This window comes from Elgaria multicarinata, chromosome 5 (genome assembly GCF_023053635.1).
Source record: "Elgaria multicarinata webbii isolate HBS135686 ecotype San Diego chromosome 5, rElgMul1.1.pri, whole genome shotgun sequence".
In the NCBI taxonomy this organism is placed as follows: Eukaryota; Metazoa; Chordata; class Lepidosauria; order Squamata; family Anguidae; genus Elgaria; species Elgaria multicarinata.
Window position 1 is genome coordinate 20,253,435 of NC_086175.1, and position 27,197 is coordinate 20,280,631.

The 27,197-nt window shown below is 41.8% G+C and overlaps 1 protein-coding gene across 1 annotated transcript in view; it reads left to right on the forward strand.

Annotated features, from left to right (window-relative positions):
• PIBF1 (progesterone immunomodulatory binding factor 1) overlaps positions 1-27,197 on the forward strand; it is a 132,210-nt gene that overhangs the window by 74,920 nt on the left and 30,093 nt on the right. Inside the window, exons 14-16 of the mRNA XM_063126002.1 lie at positions 9,737-9,839; positions 15,035-15,165; positions 20,382-20,466. Coding sequence (XP_062982072.1) covers positions 9,737-9,839; positions 15,035-15,165; positions 20,382-20,466 — 319 coding nt within the window. The remainder of the gene's footprint in view (positions 1-9,736; positions 9,840-15,034; positions 15,166-20,381; positions 20,467-27,197) is intronic.

Sequence of the window (27,197 nt, forward strand, 5' to 3'; positions counted from 1 at the left end):
CTGAAGAGGTCTGAAGGTTTAGTTGTTTAGCTGCTGGGAAAAAAGCAATTGTTTTCCTCTCATTACCAATCTGTCATTGTTCTTTTCTGGATTATGGTTCATTTAGCGTTAGGGCACCCATAGAGCAGATGTGACTCTACCACAATAGCAACACATGTCGATTCTTCCATTCGAAAAATAAGAAAAGATACCCTGACTTTAACTGAGGTTAATAAGTTAACCTTACTTTATTTTCCTCTATCTAGAGTGCAGATTTCTGCTCCCCACCACCCACCATATTCCCCCTGAAGCAAAAATATTCCCTTCACTGCTCATGGATAGGTTCTAGTATTATTTCAGGACTTTGAACAACTAATGCCTTATGGGATTGTCTGAAAAGGCCATGTTCTTTCATAGCCCCCCCCCCAAAAAAGACTGTAAAAACTACCGTTGTGGTACTTTAAAAATCATCAGATGCATTATAGCATAAGCTTTGGTGAGATACAGTCCATTTCATCAGATGAGTATCTAAGCTATTAAAGCTTGTGCCTTAATACATTTGTTAGATTTTATGGTGCCACAAGAGTTTGTTTTTGCAGTAATGGGCTAGCAACAGAACTGTGAAGACTTAGAGCTGAATTGCACAAAAACCCAGAGGTCCCTGGTTCTAAGGAAAAACTGCATTTTTGTAGGATGCAATTTGGAGTGGGAAAGGAAAGGATGCTTACCTCTATTTCCTGTCTACTGCTTTTCTGCTGCAACCACCACCACCCTGACATTTCCACTCCTTTCACAGTATTCCAAACCTATATTTGCACATGGGGCAGGGTTGAGGGTGGTGGTGATGAAGGAATGCCTGCAGGGGATGTTGTAGTGAGTAGGCTAAGGCCTAAGTATTCCTCTCCCCTCAAACTACTGCTACTTCACTTAAAATTGCTCCCTTCTGAACCTGCTTCTCCTTAGGAGAAGGAGTCTTCAGGATTTTATTACATACATTTGTGAGTAATGTGTAATTCATTTCAAGGATTTCCCCCACTTTCCTCTAGACTAGGGGCCATCACTTATTATCAGTAGAACACTAGTTCTTTCTCTTGATCTACCTTGTCTACCTTGGCCAGGATCCCATGTCCATAGTCTGTACACACCTCAGGACTTTTCACCTCCCTTCCTGCTACAGCCTGCTGCGCCCCTCAAAAAAACTGCCCTCAAAAGTCAGGAGACCCTCCAGAGTGGCATGAGGCATGATGGGATGCTTCCAGAAGGGGAAAAGGGGGCAATTCACAGGCATCTTTAGATTACAGAACTTCAGCTCTCACTCAAAGGTATTCTTCTCAGTCTTCTATGTTTAACCTTTCTTTGTGTTTCATTTGTATTTACTTCCTCTGTTTGCAGTTCACTTTACTGTCACAGTTGATTGAGGGAAATCCATATCTTCAGGAAACTCTCTGTCATAAAGATATTAAACATTTAATGTCAAATTCATATTGCTTCACTATAACAGAATAATTCAACAGGGCTGCATTATGGGTGTGAGGATGAGCCCACTGGTGTGGGAAGAGAGGTGAAGAAAAGAAAATATTGGGATGGGAGGGAGAATGGTGGAACAATCTCCCCGATGAGGCCCGCCTGGCGCCAACACTGTTATCTTTTTGGCGCCCGGTCAAGACTTTTCTTTACTCCCAGGCATTTAACAGCATATGTTGCTAACTGTCTTTGGCCTGGCTGAGAGTTTCAAAATTGTTTGAAACGTTAGCTGCTTTTATATTTTTATGGTTTTACATTTTGTATATTGATTTTTCATGCCCAGTCTATATTGATTTTTGTAAACCGCCCAGAGGGCTTCAGCTATAGGGCGGTATACAAATGCAATAAATAAATTAAATAAAAGGCAGGAAGGCTGCTTGATATAAAGCCATGGGAAGCATAAGGTTAAAGGCAGATTTTATATTTTAACCTTTCCTGAAGCCTCAAGAAATAAATATAAATAATAAAATGGCAGGAAATAAATCAATTATATATGTGTGTCGCCAACAATTCCATGACACGGTTTGCACGACAAGGCGATCCATGGTAAACTACGTATTATAGTAATAGTGTGTTTACAATTGCATGCTTAGAGAGATGACTAGTGCTTAACAAACAAAACAGCAACCACCAGTGACCCGCTATCAGTACCGCAGTGCGAGAGAAGTGGGAATTTGCACACAGAATAGTGAAATGAAGGAGGGGAAAGCCTTGGATGGGGAGTGCTTGTGCCCATAGGACACACCTGATCCACCTTTGTGCTCTACGTCAGAGGTGGCAGAAGGTAGATCTCCAGTTGTTTTGGACTTCAACTTCCAGTGGTCAGGAATGCTGGCAGTTGAAGCGCAAAACACCTGGAGATCTACTTTCTGACCACCCCTGCTCTATGTTCCCCGCATTTTCTTTTTAAAGCAAAATCCAAAATGTGCCCATTAAGGCCATCCTTCTCTTGCACGGCAGTGTCTCACCCATTATTTATCTTTTGAATTTCTTGTTTCCTTGTTTGTGTGCATGTTGGTGCATGCATGTTGACGCAGGTGTTACAGTTCTTAATTTTAGCATTTGGAATTTTTCTGTTGTTTCATGAACCAAAAACACCACAAGGCTGGCCAACAGCTCTTCCCCACCATGCCTTCCTCATAGCAAGTCTAATCCCCCCACCCTTCATTACATGACAGGATATCCTTCCACTGACAAAAGAATCCACTCAACCCGAATTTAACACGAACTAAACAACAACAACAAAAATCTGTGTCTTTTAAGAGCCTGCTAAGCAAGGTTCACTGTGGCAAAGTTTATCTGTCTGTCATTGTAGACAATTCCATTTGAAGAAAAATATAGCTGATTTGCAGCAAGCTGCCATTTTTGGCGAAATGTCTGGCACTATTCTTTTCATCTATACAAATCAGTGCCGAAAAGCAAAAGCATATCTGTGCTGCTGCAGTAAGTCAGCATTTCTCAGGCTGTTGAAAGCTGTGCTTGTCTATAGAAAATGAAAGCAACAACAAACTTACCTTGTGTTTACCTATGGCTAGTTGTCTGGGTTTTTTTTTTTCTCCCTTCATGCCTCACACAAAACACTTTAGTTTCAGGACATGCTGCAATAAATGCACACTACTTACCTGTACTGTGTGCCTTTTTGCACTAAGTACAAGTAAACATTTCCCAAAGAGGTAATGATTGGTATAAACTCTCTCTTCCCTCGACACACTAAAGTATTGTACACATTCCAAGAGGCCTACTTGTTTGAAACAGAAAACCATTTACCTATGCTTGACTGAACTTGAGCATATAAAGTGTTCATTCCAGTCAAATTTCGTTTGAAAACAGCAGAGAAGACTTCCTGGCTATGCATTTTTGTTGTTCTGCATATAACCTTCAAGCGAAAAAGCTGGTTCTTCTTCGTGGTCTCTGTGCATCACACATATGGGCCCTGCGCAGGCGCAGAGCCCATATGTGTGACTGCACAGATGGCCACTCGAAGAACTACAGTTACAGGTAAGCAACCTGTCTTTCTTATTATCAGTTTGCTTTTAAAATAGCCTCAAAATATCTGAGTCAGCATGAAAAAAGTTTTGAAAAATGAATTGTTTTCCACATTAATACAGCTTGCGTTTTTTTTGGTCAAAGAACCAATTTACATTTTACACAAGAAGCTCGTTTGTCACCTATATGCCTATATTTGCACTAGTAAACACTGTAAAATGTGAAAGCAGATGTTTGTAAACATGCACTATGGAGTTGTGACCCTTCATGGCTTCCCAACACTGTTTGCCTCTTCTGCTTGTATGTTTATTAACAAACATCTCTACTTGAGAATTTTCAGTGTTACCACTGCAGACACAAGTTTATCAGCAGCAATCACACTTGCTGCAAAAAATATGCCCATGGTGTTAGTTTTATGATCATGCAACAAGGTGTCTCTGCCTGGGAAATTCATACTTTCCCATGGTTTATCCAAGCTGACATAGCCACATTGAACTTTGAGTGGTGGTGGTTACATAATCAAACCTTGGCTCTCGTTATTTTGATTTTTTTTTATAGGCCCCGCTGCCAATTACCCCCACTTTTCCCCTCCAAAATGGACTTGCCCAAAATGGCTTACAAAATATAAAAATGGACAGAAAAATAACAATAATTCACCATTAAAATGCAGTTATTAACAGTGTCAAAGACGAAAAAACACAATGAGCCAAAACTAACCATCAGTACATGAAATGTGGGGGGGTGGGCATCTACACCAAGCAGGATATTCCACTATGAAAGTGATATATAAAAGGCAGGAGCCACACTACTGCTTTACAGCAGTATTGAAGCGCACTGCAGGATCTACACTACTGCTTTATAGTGGTAAGGAAGGGCACTGACAATGGTTAGGGCCCATGACACATCTACACCAAGCAGGATATAACACTATGAAAGTGGTATGAAAGCAGTATATGGTATATGTCATAGGGCCCAACAGTTGTCAGTGCACTTCAACGCTGCTATAAAGCAGTAGTGTGTCTCCTGCCTTTTATATACCACTTTCATAGTAGAATATCCTGCTTGGTGTAGATGAGCCCTAAAAGAAACGTCTATATTTACCAATGGAACACAAATAAAGAGGAAGATAACCTTTACCTTTTGGGCAAGGAGTTCCACATAAGAGGCTTCACCACAGAGAACGCCCTCTTGCATATTGTCACCAGCCATACCTCAGAAAGCAATGGTAAACATGCAAGAGAGAGACAACAGCTGATCTGCTGTTACAATAGAAGGGTCACATGAAATGATCGTTTTGCCCCAGTCAAAGTTTTAGAAGCAGCATTCTGGACTATTTGAAGTTACTGAGTGGTTTTCAAGGCCAGTCCCACGTAGGGCATATTGCAGTAGTCCCATTGAGATGCAACTAATGCATGTAGGACCGTGGCCATGTCTGACTGTACCATGAGTGGGAGCATCTGGTGCACCAGCCAAAGCTGGACAGAAACACTTTTGGCCACACTTTTGATGTCTGAGCAATAAGGCTGGGTCCAGGAGTACTCCCAGCCTATGAACATGATCTTTTAAGGAGAGTGCAACCACAGCCAGAGCAGGCTGGCATTCTATCCCTAGATTGGCAGACCTCCGAACCAATAGTAAAAAAGGAGGCAACTCCAGATGCTAGTAGTAAAAGGCTCTTTATTCTCAGCCCAATTTGTTTCGTATTGTAAATCCTTCTTCAGAGGGACTATACATAATATACAAAAGAGAATGGAATAACATATGACAATATTCTAATCCATCCCAACAGCATATTAAAAACTGCTATGAAAACATATCTAATGCAACTTAGAAGGCTTATATAAGTATTTTAAACACTTCTTACGTAAAAAGAAATCATGCTCTTGCAATCTGTAACTACTATGCACAGCAAACATTTACAGAACCAACCAAAGGACTTTAAATAGCTACATCATTAAATCCAAAATTCAATAATAATAAAAGTTTGAGAAAACCCTGTGTGGAACAAGGGAGAAACCACCCCTCTACCAGATCATTCATGTATAAACAACTTTCCTATGTACAAAAAATGAAACATACTTTATTTCAGTGATATCCACAAAAACTGTAATTGTCGGAGCTTCTAGTAGTATCTGTAGTTTCCTCTTTTTTTTCCATTTGCATTGCTGTTTGTTTAATTTCAGTTTGTTTACTTTCATCCACCACAACACTGAGCCAAACATCAATTCAAAACTTCAATAGCCTCCCCAAAATACAATGGAAAGGAGATACAAAGCTGAGTATAATCAGCATACTGATGAAAATCCATTCCACATCCCTATACGATCTTCTCACAGTGATTTTAGGAGATGTTAAAAAGCACAGAGGACAGAAATGAACCATATGGGTCCTCATCCACCTAGGAATGAGTCACAAGTCCTCCAACACTACTTCTAAATCCTACCCTCAGGGAAAGATTAGAGCCACTGCAAAACAGTCCCACAACCACCATCAGACCAGCAAGGCAGTCCAGGAGGACACCATGGTTGATGGTATCAAAAGTGAGAGGTCCAGCAGAACCAATAGGGACACAGCAGAGCCAATAAATGCTCTAGCTCCTGGAGCATCTAATACCTCTCAGATAAAAATGCCCCATCCAGGCATATGATTGGCTGGTTTTACAGCTTAAGTGTAAGACTACTGCAGCAACAAATCTATATGATGGACAGAAAGCACCATCATCCAGGGATTTGGGTTGCTGGTGATTATAGGGTGTATATCACCAATAGACAGCTCTGTTTCACCTTTTTTTATCAGTGTCTGGATGAGCCCTAATAAACAGAGTCTTAATTCAGCTAAGGCAAAGGTGTTCCTGGCAAGACACAGACTGACTCTGGAATAGGAATTCAACTTGATTTGGATGGAGATACTAGTCCCCCTTAAAAAAAAGAACAGACTCGCAATTTGGGGATGGTTCTGGACTCAGCCTTGCACCTGGATGCCCAGGTGGGGGCTGTAGCCAGGAGTGCCTTTGACCAGCCTAATCTGGTGCACCAACTGTATCTGCTCTTGACAAGATGAGCCCTGTCATGGTGAGGCATTCCTTAGTTACACCTAGAAAAGGCTACCTTTGAAGAGTCTTCAGAAACTGTAATTCATCCGGAATGCAGCACCAAAAAGGCTGGTGGGTCATGTTACACCTCTCCTGAAAGAGCTGCACTGGTTCCCCATTTGTTTCTGTGCACAATTCAAAGTGTTGTTGATGACCTTTAAAGCCATAAACGGTTTAGGGCCAGGATACAACAACAACAATAATAATAATTTCTTACCCGCCTCTCTCTTTGGATCAAAGCGGGGAACAACATTAGTACAACAATACAATATCAATCAAATACATAAAATTAATTAAAAGAGCATATAAAACCAATACAAAATAACAATCAACACATCTTAAAAAAGTCTTAGGTTTCAAATTCACCTGGGTAGGCTCGCTGGAAAAAGCTGGTCTTTAAAGCTGTCTTAAATTCAGAGAGAGAGTTTGGTTGATGAATCTCGGTTGTGAACCGCCCAGAGAGCTTCGGCTATTGGGCGGTATAGAAATGTAATTAATAATAAATAAATAAATCTCCTCCGGCAGGCCATTCCACAGTCTGGGGGCAGCAGAAGAAAAGGTCCTCTGGGTAACAGTTGTCAGCCTAGTTTTGGCTGACTGAAGTAAATTCTTCCCAGAGGACCTGTGTGTGTGGGGCGGACTGTATGGGAGAAGGCGATCCTGCAGGTAATCCGAACCCAAACCATGTAGGGCTTTAAAGGTAATAACCAACACGTTGTACTTTGCCTGGAAACTAATTGGCAACCAGTGGAGTGATTTTAATGTTGGGGTAATATGGTCACCCCTGGATGCACCAGTGACCAACCTGGCTGCCATATTTTGAACTAATTGGAGTCTCCAAACTAGGCGCAAAGGTAGTCCTATGTAGAGCACATTGCAGAAGTCAAGCCTTGAAGTTACCAGTGCGTGCATTACCGTCTTTAGGTCTTCTAACTCTAGGATGGGGTCTCAGCTGGTGTATCAGCTGAAGCTGATAGTAGGCACTCCTGGCCGTCGCATCTATCTGGGCTGTCATTTGGAGCAACAGACCCAGAAGAACCCGCAAGCTGCAAACGCAGTCTTTCAGGGGGAGTGTAGCCCCATCCAGAACTGGTTGACACACCTCCAAACCCAGGTTGGGACCCTTGACAGCAAGCCTCTCTGCACCCTAAGATCTGATAGAGAGACCTTTTTCCAACTATGATAGAGGCTCAACTGAGTATGTTTAAGTATTGGAAAATAAAAAAAAATATTTATATATATAAAAAAGAGGCTCAACTGATGGGAATGAGAGAATGGGCTTCACCTAAATTGTGGGCCTCTGCCCCTGGAGCCTTGACTGGCCCCTTTTATGGCGTTTCACCGTATGGCAAACCCTTTTCTGTTTAAGCATTCTTTTGTTTTATTAAATAGAGACATTTTATCCAATTCTATCTAATGCCTCTGTATTATCTGCAGGACCTTCCTCTGCTTATATTATAACGGAATTTTATTTTGGAATTTTATTGTATTTTATGGTTGGCTAGCTGGGGAATGCTGAGAGCTGTAGGACTTTTTTTTCTGTCTAAACATGCATAGAATTGCATCCGTAGAGATTCACAGATCATTCCATGCTGCTGCACATGCACATCCACCAAACAGATAGCTACAAGGAAGGAAGGCCTGAATTAAACAGGTGATGGGTGTTCCATACATAAACTCAAGCAAAAGAAACGCCCACACAGTCTCAAATTCTGCCATAGAACTCCCTTCCTGCACGAACTGCCTTCACTGAATTCTCGCAAAAGAATACAACCTGAAGTCTCACTTCTCACCTTGCCCACATCTATTAGAATAGGTCTTCTAGAAAGATAAATTATCCATGTGCAGGGGTTCTCTACTGCCCGCACATGGTATTCTCCTAGTCACAGAAGAGAATGGCAAAGTCCCTTAATGCACAGAGATCCATTCTTGTATTAAAGCCATTGCGTCACTATCGGTGGGTGCAATCCAAAGGAAGTTAAGCACACTTTTAAGCCCCAGTTAAATTTAGTGGGAGTTAAGCGAGCTTAATTTTGTTTGTATTGTGTCCAAAAGGAATTATGGGATATCTTTGTTGCAAACGAAAACATTCAACAAAATAATAATAATAATAGAAGTAAGAAGAAGAAGAAGAAGAAGAAGAAGAAGAAGAAGAAGAAGAAGAAGAAGAAGAAGTCCAGCCCGCAGAATAAGATTTGTAGAGAGATTTCTGTGTGTGCACTGTAAGTTTCCAGACTACTGGTGCTTAAAAAAAAGAACATAGTTACTTGCCATTATTTTTGCGTATAAAAATATTCTCCATCCTTCATCCTACATTTATTTGTTTATTTGGCAATAGTTGAGTCACATGGCTTTGCTATAAGCCCATATCACTTACGAAAAAAAGCCTTCGCAGTACTGAACAAACTTTGTATTGTTCAATATTTTGTGTCATGCTTTCTTTCTTTTATAAAAATAAATTACTTCATATGTTTACTCCAATGGTTTTATAATTTACTATGGCTTAGATAAGTGCAAGTGGGAGAGATGCTTTTCTGTAATGATTGCCTAAAGGTAATTTTGTGGTCCGTGGATGCTTTCTGATAATTATCTAAAATGCAACAGATAGAGGCAGTTGCTGCTGTAAGCAAAGTAATACAATTATGCTATGGGAAAGAGGGGGGAGTATTGAATATTGTTGTTCTAACCCAGTTAAAACTGCATGTGTGGGCTATGGGCTTCCAGGAGTAATGCTAGAAAAGAATCCAATTTGGCCCAAACACTAAAGCAGGTTCTTCTGCACTCAAACATTTCTAATCAGCTTTACAACAGTCGTGAAAATAAGTCCATCAGAATTATTAGCCCACACAAAAATGTTTTGCTAATCTCACACATATAACAGAATAAGCAACTCAATTTGAAAAAGACCCTTTGCCCAGGAGAGTGACTGTTGTGTTCTTGCAGTGTATCACAAATGGAGACCAGGGGAGACCAGGGGAGTCGCACCTGACAGTTCTATTAAGTGGGATTAATGAAATAGCGTTGTAAATAATATTGTATTGTCTATTTTGCTTGCTAATATGTTAATGAAAAGTAAAGGATAAGTTCTGTGTGGCTTCATTTGTCATATTTTGGAATAGATTCTATTTGAGATGTCCTTTGTTTCTTTTGGCACAGTGTCCATTTGGCAAGAAGGTTACTACAGCTAGAAAAGCAAAACACGTTGCTTGCAAAAGATCTGGAGCGCCAGAAGGAACAAGTTACCCACATTTCACAAGAGGTATACAGTGACCAACAACACCACACACACACACACACACACACACACACACACACATGTATGGATTGGAATTTTAGTGCAGCATTTTTAATGTATTAGTTCGGACAATTGAAGGAAACACATACCTGCTAATCCTTTTCAGAGCAATTTATGTTGTATTAAAGCAAAGATGAAAAGACAGATTACTCTGCAGACTAAACAAAAATGCAGACTAGACAGATAAGTCTCTGTTTTCTGAACAGGGAAGAACTAGCAAAACTGGTTCAATGTTCTTGAGGTATTTTATTTTCTCCTGTAATACCACTGCCTTTATACAGTTGTTCTTCAGATTCCTTATCCATCACTGCTTTTATACAGTTGTTCTTCAGATTCCTTATCCATAAAGGCAGACTTATCTGCCAACTTGCCAGTTTTCCTATACTGCTCAGTCTCCTGAGATGTTTAACATACAATACTCATTAATTGCTATCACTGATAAAATCACAAAATTCTTTTTGGATTTACTGTCTTTCAAATTTTGCTTTTAGCTGACATTTTATGGAATACACTTTTACTGATACTTGGGATATATGGTTTGATTAGTTACAATACAATAGGTTGGATCCAGACTTGGTCATACTCAGAGCAGAGTCATTGAAATTAATGGGACTTAAGTTTATTAATTTATTTATTGCATTTCCGCCTAATAGCCGAAGCTCGCTGGGTGGTTCACAAAAGTTAGTCATGAGTCTACTGTGAGTATGACTTATTCTGGCATCAAAGAGTACTCAGTAGGTCTTTTAATTTACTTGCTTGGAAATTGATGGGAGACAAAACATAGTATTTTGAGGAATGAGAAAATGTGGTTTCCATATAATAGCAGAGTTTACCCTGGGGAAATGTCTGGGTGCATGGCAAAAACAGAAAATACAGTAAATTCCTCATATTCACAGTTCATTATAGCTGGATAATAGTATCATAAACGAAGTGCTAGTTTCTTTTATTTGGCTTTTCGTGATAACAACTTGAATACTAGAAGGAAGTAGCAGAATTGTCATCCAGTTCCTAATAACAGCCATTCTGGCCACTTCCTTCATGTATAGAAAATGCTCCTAACAACTTAATCCTAAAAACAGTCCATAGAAGTAAATTCTGTTAATCTCATGGCATTTTCCCTCACATAATTAGTTTATGCTCGAGTCGCCAATAGGACAAACTAAATGCAGTGCTTTTCCATTTTCTGGAAATAAAAACGTGGGATAACCTTCCTTTGTTTTTGTACTAGTTGGTCTTTGAACATGTCATCCTGTGGCTTTAAAAACATTGTGCTGGTTTGCACAATCACTGGCCGTGTTCAGACGTCTTTTTAGTCCACCATGGCTTAAGATACGCACAATGGTTTATTTTTGAAATAGTCTATAATTCCCCGATGCACCACCAGACTAATAAACTACGGTGCGTAGCTTATTAAACTATTGTGCATTCATTATATCGCAGCAGGGGCTACAAGGAGTGAAATACGGGGTGTACCAAAAAGGGGGATGGCACAAATAAACCCTTGGAAGTTTACAGGATTGGGACCAGACTTCACACACAGTCTCTCCTAGTCAGGAGGCACCAGATGTGTCATCAACACCCTCAATTCCTTTTCCCCTCCCCATAGCTATTATTGGCTTGGATGCCTTTAAGTGTTCTAAAGCAAACTGGCGCATCCCCCCCCCCCCCAACCATTGCTGGTATAGAAGCTTGTTTGTTGTCGCTAAAGTGCTATAGCATTTTAGAGCTAAACAAAATTGCACATTTCACCCCCTAGACATTGCTGTCATACAGAGAATGCCAGGGATTAGCAGGGCAGCAGTGATGTGAGCTGACAGATGACATGACAATCCGTGGTGGGATAATAACCCCTACTGCAGACTGTGGGTTATCAGAGTGAGTTATTTTGGCCAAATAAGACATTGTGCATTAAAAACAACAACAGATAGATGACACAATAACCCACAATGGGTTAAATAAACCACCGTGACTTATTTAACCCACCATGGGTTATTGTGACATCTGAACCCAGTCACTGTGAGTTAAACAAGCCAGGTGTCAGGATGAGGCTCGGTCTCCCTGGTTTGGCTTCTGAATCCGACTCGGAGGCTGAGGTAGAAGACCAGCCAAGACAGGAAGCTGGGGAAGAAATTCTCCAAGACTCTCCAGGAGTCAGGGAGGAATCTTCCAAGGAGCTTATTGAACAGGAGGCCAAGGCTCAGATATTGTCTACCCGCTTCCCCACACTAGGAACTTTGTCAGAGGGGGAGGGAGCGTAGCAATTGAGAAATCACAGACTCTACTGCAGGGTCAAGTAGACGGAGTTGAGAGTAGGTGGGAGGTAGTCCATCAGACTAGTGTCACGGCAGGAGGAGCCTCCCTGAAGGGATTAAAAGCCTGTCAGCCATGGCAGGAAACTGTCCATTTAGTTGATAGGCAGTTGCCTTGCTTTGTTAGGCTAATTGAGCTTAGAGGATAGCTCCTATTGTCTCAAATCCTGACACCATGGTGATTTGTTTAAGCTGAGGCATGTGCCGGATACCATTTGCCTATTCACCCGCCTGGGTGCAGCCATGTCATCCGAACCCAGGCAGCATGGCTTATTGGAGGTAGAAACAACCCTCAAATAACCCAACAGCAGCCTGTGGGTCTTTGAATGTGATTAAATATTTGGCATATTCTAAATTTTAATAAGCTTCTGTCAGGAGACACGTCTTCTGTATTTGTTTGGTGGGGACTTCTAAGTAGAAGTTCTCTTTCTGGGAAGACCTGAACCAAAATAATGCAGTTAGACCAGTTGTAGCTCATAGTTCTTCTTTAATACAGAAAAGTAAGAAAAGTCTATGTATTCCAGGTTTAGTTTTCAAAGGATTTTTCAAATACTTCCCACCTTTGTAGAAGGTGCTAGAAAATGCTTTTCTGTGGTCTACTCTCTATAGCAGTGTGTAATATTTTGTGTTTACTAGAGATGTAAAATTTCTGGAAATTTTGATGCAATTGTGGGTGTGGGGGGGGGGGGACACAGGTTTTTGTCTCTGTGTTGTTGTTGTTGTTGTTTTTACTTTTTGGCCAGGGGGGAAGGGACCTGAAATCTTGAAAATAAAAATAAAAATAAGCAATAGTTCTTTTAGCGCTCTTTATAGATCTAAAGTCACTTTGTTGCTTTAAGTTAGCCTTCCCCAGCCTGTTGCTTTCCAGATATTTTGGATATCCGCTCCCATCAGCCTCAAGCAGCTGATATCCAGAATATATTTTTATATAAAATTATCATTATATTTTAAAACTTTTAAAAGTAAACTCAGTTAGTAAATTTGTAATCATTGTCTGAATAGATTACAGCAACAGTAAATGACAGCATCAGAAACATGGGACTCAACAGAACAAGAATGTACAATGGTGGCTCTACTCACATTTTGGGAAACTGAGCATAAATGTCGATAAGTAAAATATACTTTCAATCAATCATTTTAATAAGGAAAGAAAGAAATAACTATGCTGGGAATCTTACAGAGAAGATTAAAGAACATTTCCCCCAATGGCTTCATTATTTCCAGACATTTTACATCTCTAGTCTTTCGATAAAAGTGTTCCTATTACATAGTTTTTAGAAATCATTTTGTGGGGAGTAAAAGCTGGGTTACAATGTGTAACAATATATAAATATTTTGTCTTAAAATCTAAAATAAAATATATCATAATCCAAAGTTGTTCGATTTTTCAGAAAAAAACAAAACAATGATGGTCCGGGGGGTGAGGGGAAACAACTTATTTTTTTCCTAATTTTTCTGGTTTTTTTCTGAACCTTCGCATCTCTAGGGTTTATCATGTGGTCTGTGTCTGTATAAGTACCACATGTCCTGCTATGGAAACATTCCATGTCATGGAGTGAAGCAGGTGGCTAGACCATATTCCTTTTGTGACCTTCACATGAGAGGGTTAACACTTGAACCAGCCTTTTGTTTATACTTTCACTGAGGAATAGTCTGAGAATGAATTTTGATCCATATCATTAGGTTTTCAGGATTAGTTTACATGTCAACCATGCAGATGCGATCTACCAGGAAAAAATCCCCCCTGGTATGCTCTGTACAACAGGGTGTACTGGGCAGGTCTGTTCTAGAAAACTCATGTTTGCAACCCAATTTGCAGCTGAATTAAGCTAAACTAGATTAATTTAAACATGTTTTGCCCATTTTGATTGGAGGGAGCTAGTTTTGCTCCAAAGCTTAACTGGCTTGTTGATTGGGGTGTAAGAAAAACACTATAGTGTATTATCAGAAATGAGAGTTGTGTAGGGATTGGAAAATAATGGGGAAAGGGCCATGAATTTTGAAACATCTATACTGATATGTAGCATGGATTTTATGTGCCTTAACTCTTAGGATACATCTTTCACAATTAATGAAATAAAAAAGGCGCAATCCTATGGAGATGGTCATGTGTCTCCAAACTCGGAGGCTTACGGCCACCCAAAGCAGAGTGGGAGGCAAGGCGGAGGCGAACCTCATCTCTGCACTCCTCCCGCTCTATATTTTCGCTAGACAGGCTTTTTCTAGCTGAGACATTGGCATGGGTGAGGGAAAGAGGCTGGGGAGTCCTGGGAATACAGCATAAACCATCCCCTGCCCCCTGGCATGCCCCCTTTATTTTCCCTTCCAAGGTTGCCTGCATGGTTCTCTCCCTGCTTGGGGGGAGCTTGGACTCCTGGGGCCAAGGTTGGATCGTTGTCTCCAACCTCAAATCCAGGGATCCGAACTATCCTATGTCCCACCCTGAGACTACTATGGATTGCTCTCTTCTTGTGGTATACATAATTCTGAAATGTTGTCAAATGCCACAGTTATACAAATAATAAGCATAGGTTGTGTGTTCTACTTTTGAAAGTATATTTCAGTTTTTTCCAGTTAGCAATTTCATACTATTTTTGGCAGTATTAATGAACTTTATAGCCGGTAAATATTCCAACAGCATTAAAATGACCTAGGTTAGCATCCTTTTTACTGATCATTCTGAGTCATGAGTCAGTTGCACTGTTAAGTTTAATACACCTTTAGCTTCAGGGTACAACTTTCAAAATGGTGTTTACATGGTGCTGTACACCAGATTATTCTTTAAATAATAAAGAGCATTAAGTTCTCTTTTCTAAAATCACATTTATTTATTTATTTATTTATTTCCAGCGTGACAGAGGCAATTCCTTATTGAACCAAGTACAGCAGCCTTACAGGTACCTCGTTGAGTCTGTGCAACAGAGAGATTCTCAGATACTTTTACAGAAAGAACGTATTGCACAGCTTGAGAAGGATATTGAGTAAGTATTCAAAATTTTGTCGTAGAAAGTTTTAGTTGGATTCTGGAATCTTTTTTTAAAAAAGTTCTCTTACATCCAGTTTAGTGGCAGACCATATTATGAGCAAACATTGTTTGCAACAGCAGGTTTAGCTGAAGGTTTTTATTGACTGCCAACATAATAAAAACTATTGCATTATTTGTTTGCACTTCATTGCATTACATTGGCTGGTTGCACACCATTATAATTGCACAAGCAATTTTACTTTTCCTGTTGAGCAAGCCATTTTTACAAAGCATTGCTACTCTGCATTAAATAACTATTTCAAAGTGGCAGTCAACACAGACATTTAAAAGCTGTATTGCCATCTTAATTGCACACATGCCTCCTCCTATGCCTTCTTGAGTGCCATGGGGCATAAATAACTCATGCTACCCTCTTGCAATGCTAGCACCTAAATGAAGATTTTATCACACGTCAGTGGTCTAATATCTCTGAGTAATGAGATCAATCCCTCAATGTTTGATACTATACATTCTCCCCAAGAAAAGAAAAATACACAAAACCCCAGTTCACACAATCATAATGTTTCACCATGGCTTTTTTTTGAATATTCAAGTTGCAGCTTGTTGTGTCGTCTGACCCCAGGTGGCGGAGGTTATGCGAGAGTTAGAAACCCACTCATAACACTAGAACAGCCTATGGGTTATGTGAGGGTTGGTTACCCTTGCACAATCCTACCGAGTTCGAGCAACATGACAAGCCTTGGCTTGAATATTTATAATGATACAGTAGTTTATTTGATTGTGTGAACTGGCCCAAAGTGTCATTGAGTTAGGAAGTAAAGGTTCCATGGGTGGCCCTTCCCTGCATTTCTCAGACATCCATCTAGCTTCCACATAATGTGAACCCATGTATTTTTGCATTCTGGGTTGTTGTGATGTGTGAATGCAACCGCACTTAACAAACAATGGTATGTTAACCATGAACAACTCAGAAAGCGAGTTCATTGTTGGTCGTGAACTTAGGTTGTTTAAACCATGGGTTGTCATTACGTGTGAACCCCAAAACATGGATTGTTCATGGGTTGTTTCACCAGGTTACAGAGGTGGTGGACAAGAGGAGTTAAAAAAAAACCAACCAAGTCACTCTTCATACTAGAACTGGCTTCTTATTTTCAGAGAATTCAGGTGTGGCAAGTTGCTGAGAGTGCTAAGTGCTCTTCAGACATGGCTTCCCGTTAGCTCCTCCTTCCCTATAAGTCATAGAATCATAGAATCATAGAATAGCAGAGTTGGAAGGGGCCTACAAGGCCATCTAGTCCAACCCCCTGCTCAATGCAGGAATCCACCCTAAAACATCCCTGACAGATGGTTGTCCAGCTCTAGTGTGCCACACTAGCTCTAGTCTCCCACACTAGAATGCCTCTAGTGTGGGAGAGCCCACAACCTCCCTAGGTAGCTGATTCCACCGTCGCACTGCTCTAACAGTCAGGAAGTTTTTCCTGATGTCCAGCTGGAATCTGGCTTCCTTTAACTTGAGCCCGTTATTCCGTGTCCTGCACTCTGGGAGGATCGAGAAGAGATCCTGGCCCTCCTCTGTGTGACAACCTTTTAAGTATTTGAAGAGTGCTATCATGTCTCCCCTCAATCTTCTCTTCTCCAGGCTAAACATGCCCAGTTCTTTCAGTCTCTCTTCATAGGGCTTTGTTTCTAGACCTCTGATCATCCTGGTTGCCCTCTTCTGAACACGCTCCAGCTTGTCTGCGTCCTTCTTGAATTGTGGAGCCCAGAACTGGACACAATACTCTAGATGAGGCCTAACCAGGGCTGAATAGAGAGGAACCAGTACCTCACGTGATTTGGAAGCTATACTTCTATTAATGCAGCCCAAAATAGCATTTGCCTTTCTTGCAGCCATATCGCACTGTTGGCTCATATTCAGCTTGTGATCTACAACAATTCCAAGATCTTTCTCATTTGTAGTATTGCTGAGCCAAGTGTCCCCCATCTTGTAACTGTGCATTTGGTTTCTATTCCCTAAATGTAGAACTTGGCATTTATCCCTATTAAATTTCATTCTGTTGTTTTCAGCCCAGCACTCCAGCCTATCAAGATCACTTTGAAGTTTGTTTCTGTCTTCCAGGGTATTAGCTATCCCACCCAATTTTGTGTCATCTGCAAATTTGATCAGCGTTCCCTGCACCTCCTCGTCCAAATCATTAATAAAAATGTTGAAGAGCACTGGGCCCAGGACTGAGCCCTGCGGCACCCCACTCGTTGCCTCTCCCCAGTTTGAGAAGGTTCCATTCATAAGTACTCTGAGTCCGATTCTGTAGCCAACTGTGGATCCACCTAATAGTTGTTCCATCTAGCCCACTTTTAGCTAGTTTGTTAATCAGAATGTCATGTGGTACTTTGTCAAAAGCTTTGCTGAAGTCAAGATATATGACATCCACAGCATTCCCACAGTCCACAAGGGAGGTTATCCTATCAAAAAATGAGATCAAATTAGTCTGACAGGATTTGTTCCTGACAAATCCATGTTGGCTTCTAGTAATCACTGCATTGATTTCAAGGTGTTTACAGATTGACTTCTTTATAATCTGCTCCAGAAATTTCCCAGGGATGGATGTCAGACTGACTGGTCTGTAGTTCCCAGGTTCCTCCTTTTTGCCCTTTTTGAAGATAGGGACAACGTTAGCCCTCCTCCAGTCGTCCGGCACCTCACCCGTCTTCCATGATTTTGCAAAGATAATAGACAAAGGTTCTGAGAGTTCTTCCGCTAGCTCCTTCATTACTCTTGGATGCAGTTCATCGGGCCCTAGAGATTTGTACTCATTCAAAGAAATTAGGTGTTCTTTGACCATTTGTTTATCAATCTCAAACTGCAATCCTGCCCCCTCAACTTCTGCTTCACTTTTTCCAGGGGGGTCATAGACCCACTTTTGGGAGAAGACCGAGGCAAAGTAGGAATTGAGCACTTCAGCCTTTTGTTTGTCGTCTGTTATCAATTTGCCATCCTCATTAAGCAGTTGAACCACCATTTCTTTCCTCTGTCTTTTACTACTCACTTATCTGAAGAAAGCCTTTTTATTGCTTTTAGCATCCCTCGCTAATCTCAGCTCATTCACAGCTTTAGCCTTCCTGACGCCATTTTGGCACTTCTGCGCCACTTGTCTGTACTCTTCTTTTGTAGCCTGGCCTTCCTTCCACTTCCTATATGTATCCCTTTTTGTTTTCAGTTCATCAATAAGCTTTTTGTGGAGCCACATTGGTTTCCTCTGTTGTCTTCTATCTTTTCTCCTTGTTGGAATTGTTTGTAACTGTGCCTTTAAAATTTCATTTTTTAGATACTCCCACCCATCCTGCACTCCTTTTCTTTCAAGGATTGCCGATCCTCTAGTTCCTTCCACCACTTTCTGTAGGAGAAAGTTATCACCCATACATGTCAGGAATTTCTTGGAAGGGCCGCTTTTGGCAGTAATGGTCTCTCAACAGATATCAGGGTAATTGAAGTCCCCCATCACTACTACATCACACTTCCTTGAAACACTGGCAATTTGTTTCTCAAAAGTTTCGTCCTCGTCTTCTCCTTGATTGGGTGGTCGGTAGTAGACTCCGATTATCATATTCTTTTTATTCCTAGCCCCATTTATTTTAATCCAGACGCTCTCGACGGGGCTCCCAATCTCATCCGCCTGTATTTCTGTGCAGGGATAGGTATTTTTAACATATAGTGCAACTCCACCTCCCTTTCTATTTCTTCTGTTCTTTTTGAACAAGTTATATCCTTCAATTGCTATATTCCAGTCATGGGAGTCATCCCACCAATTTTCAGTTATACCTATCAAGTCAGTAAGAGGCAGTGTAAAATTGGAGGCATGCTTCTCTCTTACACACCAAGGGTTGTATCCAATGTTAGTCCTACCTTGAATAGACCCATTGAAATGAATAGGACTTAAGGAAGACTAACATTGGTTCCAACCCCAAATGTTAACTTCTAGTGTATAAAAACCACATACGGTGGTTCTGGGTATGCCTCCTAACTAGAAAAAGGCAAGCCCAAAGCACTGACTTGTGCAGAGAGATGAGGAGCAGCCTCATCCAAATGTAGATAATTCTGTGTGTCCGCATCAAAAGTGATTGAATGTTGCAGACCCGCAGCCGAATTAACCAATTCCAGATGGGTTGATTGGAACAGGGCAAAGCCAGAATACTGACACACACAAAGATATAGCAGGCCACCACTTTTATGGGTAAGGAAATTGCTCTTCTAATCTTTGCCCTAAATTAGACTTTACTAATTACAGGCCTTTTCCTGTTATGTTATCATAGCAGTCATTATGGAATGTTTCAAGTTCCTCCTTGATCCCACCTATTCCAGTTATTATCATGATCTTGAGGGCCAAAAGGAAGGCTAGCTTCTGCTGGACAATTTGGGGTGGGGGTGAGTGTTAAAAAGTTCCCATCGTTGACATTTCCAGGATGAGTATCCCTGGGACTTTAAAAATTTTCATCTTGCCCATATGATGCCATTCCTTACTTTGACTCGCCTAGACGAAAGATCGTCAAAAGTGTTACCGCTTGATTCTTTTCTTTCTTTTTTTCATCTCAGTTACATCTAGAAAAATTTGAACCAGAATAGCATAATAATTCCTTCACATTATTTAAAGAGTCCCCAAATGAAGTGCCTCTACTTTTTCCTTGTAAACCTGAACTCTGCGCTACACACACACACGGTTATTTCAGCATTTCCCTCATAATTCTTTGCTGAATCCCATCCAATCTTTCCACAGCCTCCTTGAACTGTGATGTTCAGAACTATGTCTTGAACAATGCTATAAATCAACCCAATTTTTAATTTATTGTGCTTTTTCTGTATGGAGTAATATTAAAGAAAATTAGCTCAACTGACTCAGCTTTCACATTTGATTAATAGTACAGAGGCTGAACAACTTAAGCCAGTATATTTAACATCTACAATGCCTTTAACCCCTAGTTTAAATGGTCTGTTGCTCACAGCCTAAAGAAAGCATTCATGTCTTCCTTTTCATAACAATGTAAACACACAGGTTTTAACTAGGACAGAGTTTTTCTTTACGCGGTTGCTTCAGCATATATTCATTGTTGCCAACAATTTGCTTTAAAAATTCATGTTGCAACCAGAATACAAGATTAAAAGAAATTATCCTTTGCTATTACTGCATTTCCTAACACTATCCCTCTTTCTACCAGACTTTTAAATAAAGAAAAGACAGCTTTGCTGCGTGTCAAGAATCAAATGGCAGCAGATTTAGAAAGACTTCTAAATCAACGTGAGGTAATCTTCTTGTTTTAGCATAGCTATTACCATATATAGGTTTTTTCCCCCAGCATGTTAGTCATGGGAATGTTTTGTTTTTCTCTCTGCTAGTTTCAGAAATATACTTTAAAGAAATGCCCAACAAAGTGCATATCCCAGGTTCTTCAGCACCATCACCACATCCTCTGCCCCTCCTGTTGTGTCATATGGCTGATACTGAGGCAACTCAATTGTAGCTTAGGTGGTGATAGATTCTATGAGTGGTAGTAGCTTACAGCACCTACAAAAACACCTTTCCAATGTCACCACAATCAGGGAAGGAGAGGGACCATTCACTGCCTGGTCATTTCACTGTTCGACATTTATTTTATTTATTTATTTATTACATTTTTATACCGCCCAATAGCCGAAGCTCTCTGGGCGGTTCACAAAAATTAAAACCATGAAGAGCATTTATTTATGCATTTATTATTTGGAAATTTTATATCCCTTCAATATTGCTACTCACAAAGCTGCTGGGTTGATTGATACAGCTTTGCTTTCCCCAGAATGTTTGGAAAAGCAAGGGGACCTGTGACTGTCCGTATAGTTTAACATTACATGAAAAAGCTTGAGCAAGCCTCAAATTCATATGCTCTTCTGCCCTCCTCTAACATGGCCAGATGTAACTTAAAATGGGGGTTACTTGGAAACGGAAGTGTTATGAGACTGGGACTTTTCCTCCTGGTGGACCATTTCTTTACAAGGGTTTCCCAGGGAAAAAAGAAAGAATTTCACATAGTCAGGACGAACACACCATAGTCTGTCCAGCTTCTTGGAGAGTTTCTGAGCCCTATTGCTAAGGGCCTCTCCCTACAACATGCCCCTAGGAAAAATAATAGAAAGGTGCTTTGGACTTTCTTTCCCAAGCCCATAAATACAGAATTTTACAAAACCCTTAAAAATCCTTAAAACAAAAGCAGTAGGTTTGTAACCATACCATCTTTCATGTGTGGAAGAGTTTAGTGAAAAATCCATTCTGAAACAGCACAGCCAAACGTTCAAATATTTTTTAAAAAATGTATATATTTAGGGGAAAGGGGGGGGAAAGGAAAACAATCACACACATACACAGAATTCCAAATGAAATCAATAAAATCAATCTAACTAATCTAGTAACCTGTTACCTCCTTGAGTAGAGTCTTGGGTTCCAGATCACATGCAAAGTTTATCGCTGCAAAGATGGTCTGAAAGAGAGCATGTTGGTCTCCAGTTAGATAGTATATGGAAAACTTCTAGGAGTGAATGAACTTTTACTTCTAAAGGGATCTTAGCAGAGATTGATCATTGGTTTGTCCAATAACGTGATAGCCTCCATCTCTGATATCAGCAAATCAGAAAATTATTTAGTTACTGACCCACCTTCTTAATGACTATAAACTTACATATCAATAAAGCCAACTGGTTGGAACCAGTCAGATTATTCTTTAAAAAAAAATAGCTTAAGATTTGGGTGGCATTTTTGAAGACAAAAAGTAAGATAAGGTGAGGTAAGCGTGTTCAGGTGGCCTGGCACAGTGCCAGCTTACCAGATGCTCTAGGGGGCACTGCTGAGCTATATCAGAAGTAGGGATTTGTCACAGGAAGCAAAAGCAGCCATGCCAGAGGGAAGGGAGGAAGGAATATGAGCCCAAGGCTCATTCACCATAGGCCACAGCTAGACCTAAGGTTTATCCTGGGATCATCCAGAGTTCGCCCCTGCCTGAGCACTGGATCCCCTGTGTGTCACCTAGATGAACAGGTTTGACCCCTGGACGATCCAGGGATAAACCTTAGGTCTAGCTACGGCCATAGTTTAGTGTTCCATCCAATTTAGGCCATTCTCTCTCTTTCACCCAACTAGTGCCCAGAGTTTGCCAAAATAGGGAAAAGAAAGTAATCTGGACAAGATAGGCACATGGAGCTACCTGATCCATGCTGGCCTCGAAACTTTATCGAGGAAAGAGCTACCTGAAATAAGACGGAGGCACTGTTCTGTAATACATTATCACCCCCACTATACTGCATTCCGTTTCTTGATCATGCTGAACTGAGAGAACACAGAGATACAGTCGTGTGAAAAAGAAAGTACACCCTCTTGGAATTGTATGATTTTACATATCAGGACATAATAACAATCATCTGTTCCTTAGCAGGTCTAAAAATTAGGTAAATACAACCTCAGATGAACAACAACACATGACATATTACACCGTGTCATGATTTATTTAACAGAAATAAAGCCAAAATGGAGAAGTCATGTGTGAAAAAGTAAGTACGCCTTATGATTCAATAGCTTGTAGAATCACCTTTAGCAGCAATAACTTGAAGTAATGGTTTTCTGTATGACTTTATCAGTCTCTCACATCGTTGTGGAGGAATTTTGGCCCACTCTTCTTTACAACGTTGCTTCAGTTCATTGAGGTTTGAGGGCATTTGTTTATGCACAACTCTCTTAAGGTTCCACCACAGCATTTCAATCCGGTTGAAGTCTGGACTTTGACTGGGCCATTGCAACACCTTGATTCTTTTCTTTTTCAGCCATTCTGTTGTAGATTTGCTGGTGTGCTTGGGATCATTGTCCTGTTACATGACCCAATTTCATCCAAGCTTTAGCTGTCGGACAGATGGCCTCACATTTGACTCTAGAATACACATACAGAGGAGTTCATGGTCAACTCAATCACTGCAAGGTTCCCAGGTCCTGTGGCTGCAAAACAAGCCCAAATCATCATCCCTCCACCACCATGCTTGACAGTTGGTATGGGGTGTTTGTGCTGATATGCTGTGTTTGGTTTTCGCCAAACGTGGTGCTGTGCATTATGGACAAACATCTCCACTTTGGTCTCGTCTGTCCAAAGGAGATTGTTCCAGAAATCTTGTGGTTTGTTCAGATGCAACTTTGCAAACCTAAGCCGTGCTGCTACGTTCTTTTTAGAGAGAAGAGGCTTTCTCCTGGCAACCCTTCCAAACAAACCATACTTGATTTTGCTGGGACGTCCTCTCCTGGGAAGATTGGCAACAGTCTTGAATGTTTTCCACTTTTGAATCATCTTTCTCACTGTAGAATGATGTACTTTAAATTGTTTGGAAATGGCCTTATAACCCTTCCCAGATTGATGGGCAGCAGCAATTGCTTCTCTAAGATCATTGCTGATGTCTTTCCTCCTTGGCATTGTGTTAACACACACCTGAATGCTCCAGACCAGCAAACTGAAAAAACTTTGGCTTTTATAGAGGTGCTCATACTTGCTGATGATCAATTAATCACGGGCATTTGATTAGCAGCACCTGTCTGCTACTTAGCATCTTAATTCCTATGGAAGCAGTAAGGGTGTACTTACTTTTTCACATATGGCTTCTCCATTTTGGCTTTATTTCTGTTAAATAAATCATGACACGGTGTAATATGTCATGTGTTGTTGTTCATCTGAGGTTGTATTTGCCTAATTTTTAGACCTGCTAAGGAACAGATGATTGTTATTATGTCCTGATATGTAAAATCATACAATTCCAAGAGGGTGTACTTTCTTTTTCACACGACTGTATGTTTTTTTTTTCTATATATGACAAACTCCTTATTTGGTACTTTGGTGCCACCTTGGTTCTTCTTCGTGGTCTCTATGCCTCACACATATGGGCTTTGCGCCTGCGCAGAGACCGAACCGGAACCTACTATAGCTGAGTGGAACGTTTTTGGCGGGAACTCCTCCCCCACGCTACCGCGCATGTCCCTGGGGTTCCCGCCCTTACCTCAGTTCTTCGTCGTCCGCCATTATGCCTAGACCTGTAGAACCAACCTCTAGCGTTTTTTCCTGTTTTTCTTCTCCTAAATCCTTCAAATCCTTCAAATTCTTGTATATTCTCTTTCTTATATCTTTTTCTTCCTATAGATAATATATATATATATATATATAGATAGATAGATAGATAGATAGATAGTTAGTAGTTGTTTTCCCTCAGCGACGTTTTCGTCGCAGCGGCCTGAGCCGAATGGCAGTGAAGGCGCCATTCCGCAAGTGTGTTCAGTGTGGGGCAAAACTTCCCCCTACCGACGGACACTCTTTGTGTGTTATTTGTTTAGGCGAAAGTCATAAGGTGGAAACCTGCCATCATTGTATGTCCTTCACCAAGCAGACGAGGAAGAACAGGACAGACCGTTTGCGTGCTATTCTGTGGGAAAAGGCTCTCAGAGCCACAGGCACCACAGTTTCAAAGCCAACTGAGGCTAAAATGGATAAAACGGCACCAAGTAAGTCCGTTCCAGACCGCAGCACAAAGGAGTGCGACAATACCAGTGCGAACAATAGGGCATTGATACCCCTAACGCCTGGGCGGTCACTGGCGAGCTCCGTGGCCAGAAAGATTACTAAGAAGGCCCGGACTCCCAAATCTTCTTCGGAGGTCGAGAAGAAGAAAAAGAAGAAGAGGGACAGAGAAAAACACTCCAAAAAGTCCCCACGGCCTTCTAAGCCTATTCAAACATCGGTTCCTTCGATACCAACAGCCCCTGCAACGGTTTCGGTACCGAGACCTCATTTGAGACCGACTTCTGAGTTACCGTCGATACCGAGGCGGCCGCTAAGCCTATCTGAGGGAGAGATTAGAGATTCGGCCTCGGTAGCGTCAGTGAGAGACCCACCACAAGTGCTGGACATGGAGGAGCCTATCCCTCTAACACAGCCGTCTCCCAGACCAGTTGTTGCAGAAAGGCCAAGGCAGGAGTGGGATAGAACTTCCCAATACTCCGAATTCCAACCCAGGCATGAATACTATGACTGGGATTATTATCGCCCGCACAGGTACTTCCCACAAGATCGGGATTACCAGTATGCACCAGAGGCTTGCTATGCCCAGCCTCCTCCTACGTCGAGGGTCCTTCATATTCCGTTGGCCCCTCCGCCGCATCATCCTTCGCCAGCATCAGCTCATCGATGCCATAGCGGCTCCATACCGATAGCGGCTGCTACGGTACCGGCCCATCAGGAACAATCGGAACTTGAGCTACAGCAACTTCAAATAGTTACTGTATCTTCCCCCGAGGATGACTATCCGTCCGATACCGACTCTAGGGCATCGGTTGCCCCTTCGGTACCGTCGCCAGAGGATGCCCTCCATTCGCAAGACCCTGCTTCACCCTCTGACGATATGGGAAGATTCTCAGAGCATATGCGGAGAATGTCTCAGGCATTAGGCTTAGACATACAACAACCCGATGATCCGGTCGAAGACCCCATTTACGACGTCTTCCAAACTAAAAGTAATGCTGCAGTGGCTATTCCTCTCCCTCCGGCCCTGAAGCAGACAGCACAGCTCTCATGGAAAACTCCTGCGTCCACTCAAGCCACTTCAAGGAGACTTGAGACTCTTTATCGTATCCAGGAGGGAGATGCTGGTTTCCTCGCCCAACATCCTAAACCTAATTCAATCGTGGTGGAGTCAGCACAGGGCCAATCACAAAAATCGCATTCCGCCCCGGTGGACAAAGAGGGCAGAAAATTAGATCTTGCAGGCAGGAGAATTTATTCTTCTGCATCCCTTGGTATCAGGGCCTCGACCTACCAGGCGACCATGGCCTGATACCAACTCTTCCTCTGGGAGAAAGTAGGGTCACTATGTGACTACCTTCCAGAGGATAAAAGGGAGCTGGCTCGGGTCTTCCAAGCTGAAGCCTCAGCCATAGCTAAACAGCAGCTATCGACCGCCAGACATCAGGTCGACTGCCACTCCAAAAACATGATGGGGGCAGTAGCTTTGAGGAGACACGCCTGGCTAAGATCGGCGAACCTGACGTATGAGACGAAGGCAAGGATTGAGAACATGCCCTTCGATGGCGAGGGTTTGTTCAACACAAAAACAGATGAAACACTGGACACTATATATAAGGCCCGTACGACGGCAAAAAAGATGGGTTTCACCGCTCCACCTCCGCAGTACAAACCAAAGCGCTGGTCAAGGCCACCGACTCAACAGCAGCAACAACAACAGTGCCCTCAATATCAACAACCGAGGCAGCAACAGCAACTTCAAAGGAAACGGCCATACCAAAGTCGTTTCCAACAAGATAAGCACCAGCCTGACTTCTCTAAGAAGCAGCGGGTTTGACTTCTCGGTTCCAGATCCACCTCCCTTTGCGAACCGCCTGGCACCATATTACCATCAATGGGAGTCAATAACATTGGACTCCTGGGTGCTCACTATCATCAACTCAGGGTATGCCATCGAGCTCGATGTCCTCCCTCCTTTTTCGGGGGTGAGAGTAACAGCGCCATCCCCTCCTCTGCTTCTCGAGGTACAGACCCTCCTAGCGAAAGGAGCCATCTCTCCTGTGCCCGCAGAGGAACTCAACCAGGGGTATTTCTCGCGCTACTTCACGGTCCCGAAGAAGGATGGAGGTCTTCGACTAATCATGGACTTAAGGCAATTAAACAGATACATCACCCCGAGGAAGTTCCGTATGACAACGGTTACTTCTATTCTACAGCTCCGATCACGACGGATGCATCCTTAACCGGATGGGGAGCACACTGCGATTCCCTCACTGCTCAGGGCCGTTGGCCTCCTTCTCAAAGGGAATATCACATCAACCACCTAGAACTCTTAGCAGTGGAAAATGCAATAAAGACCTTTTCACAAATGATCGAGGGCCGAAACGTCCTGATCGCAACAGACAACATCACCGTAGTGGCTTACATCAACAGACAGGGTGGAACAAGATCACACCCTCTGAA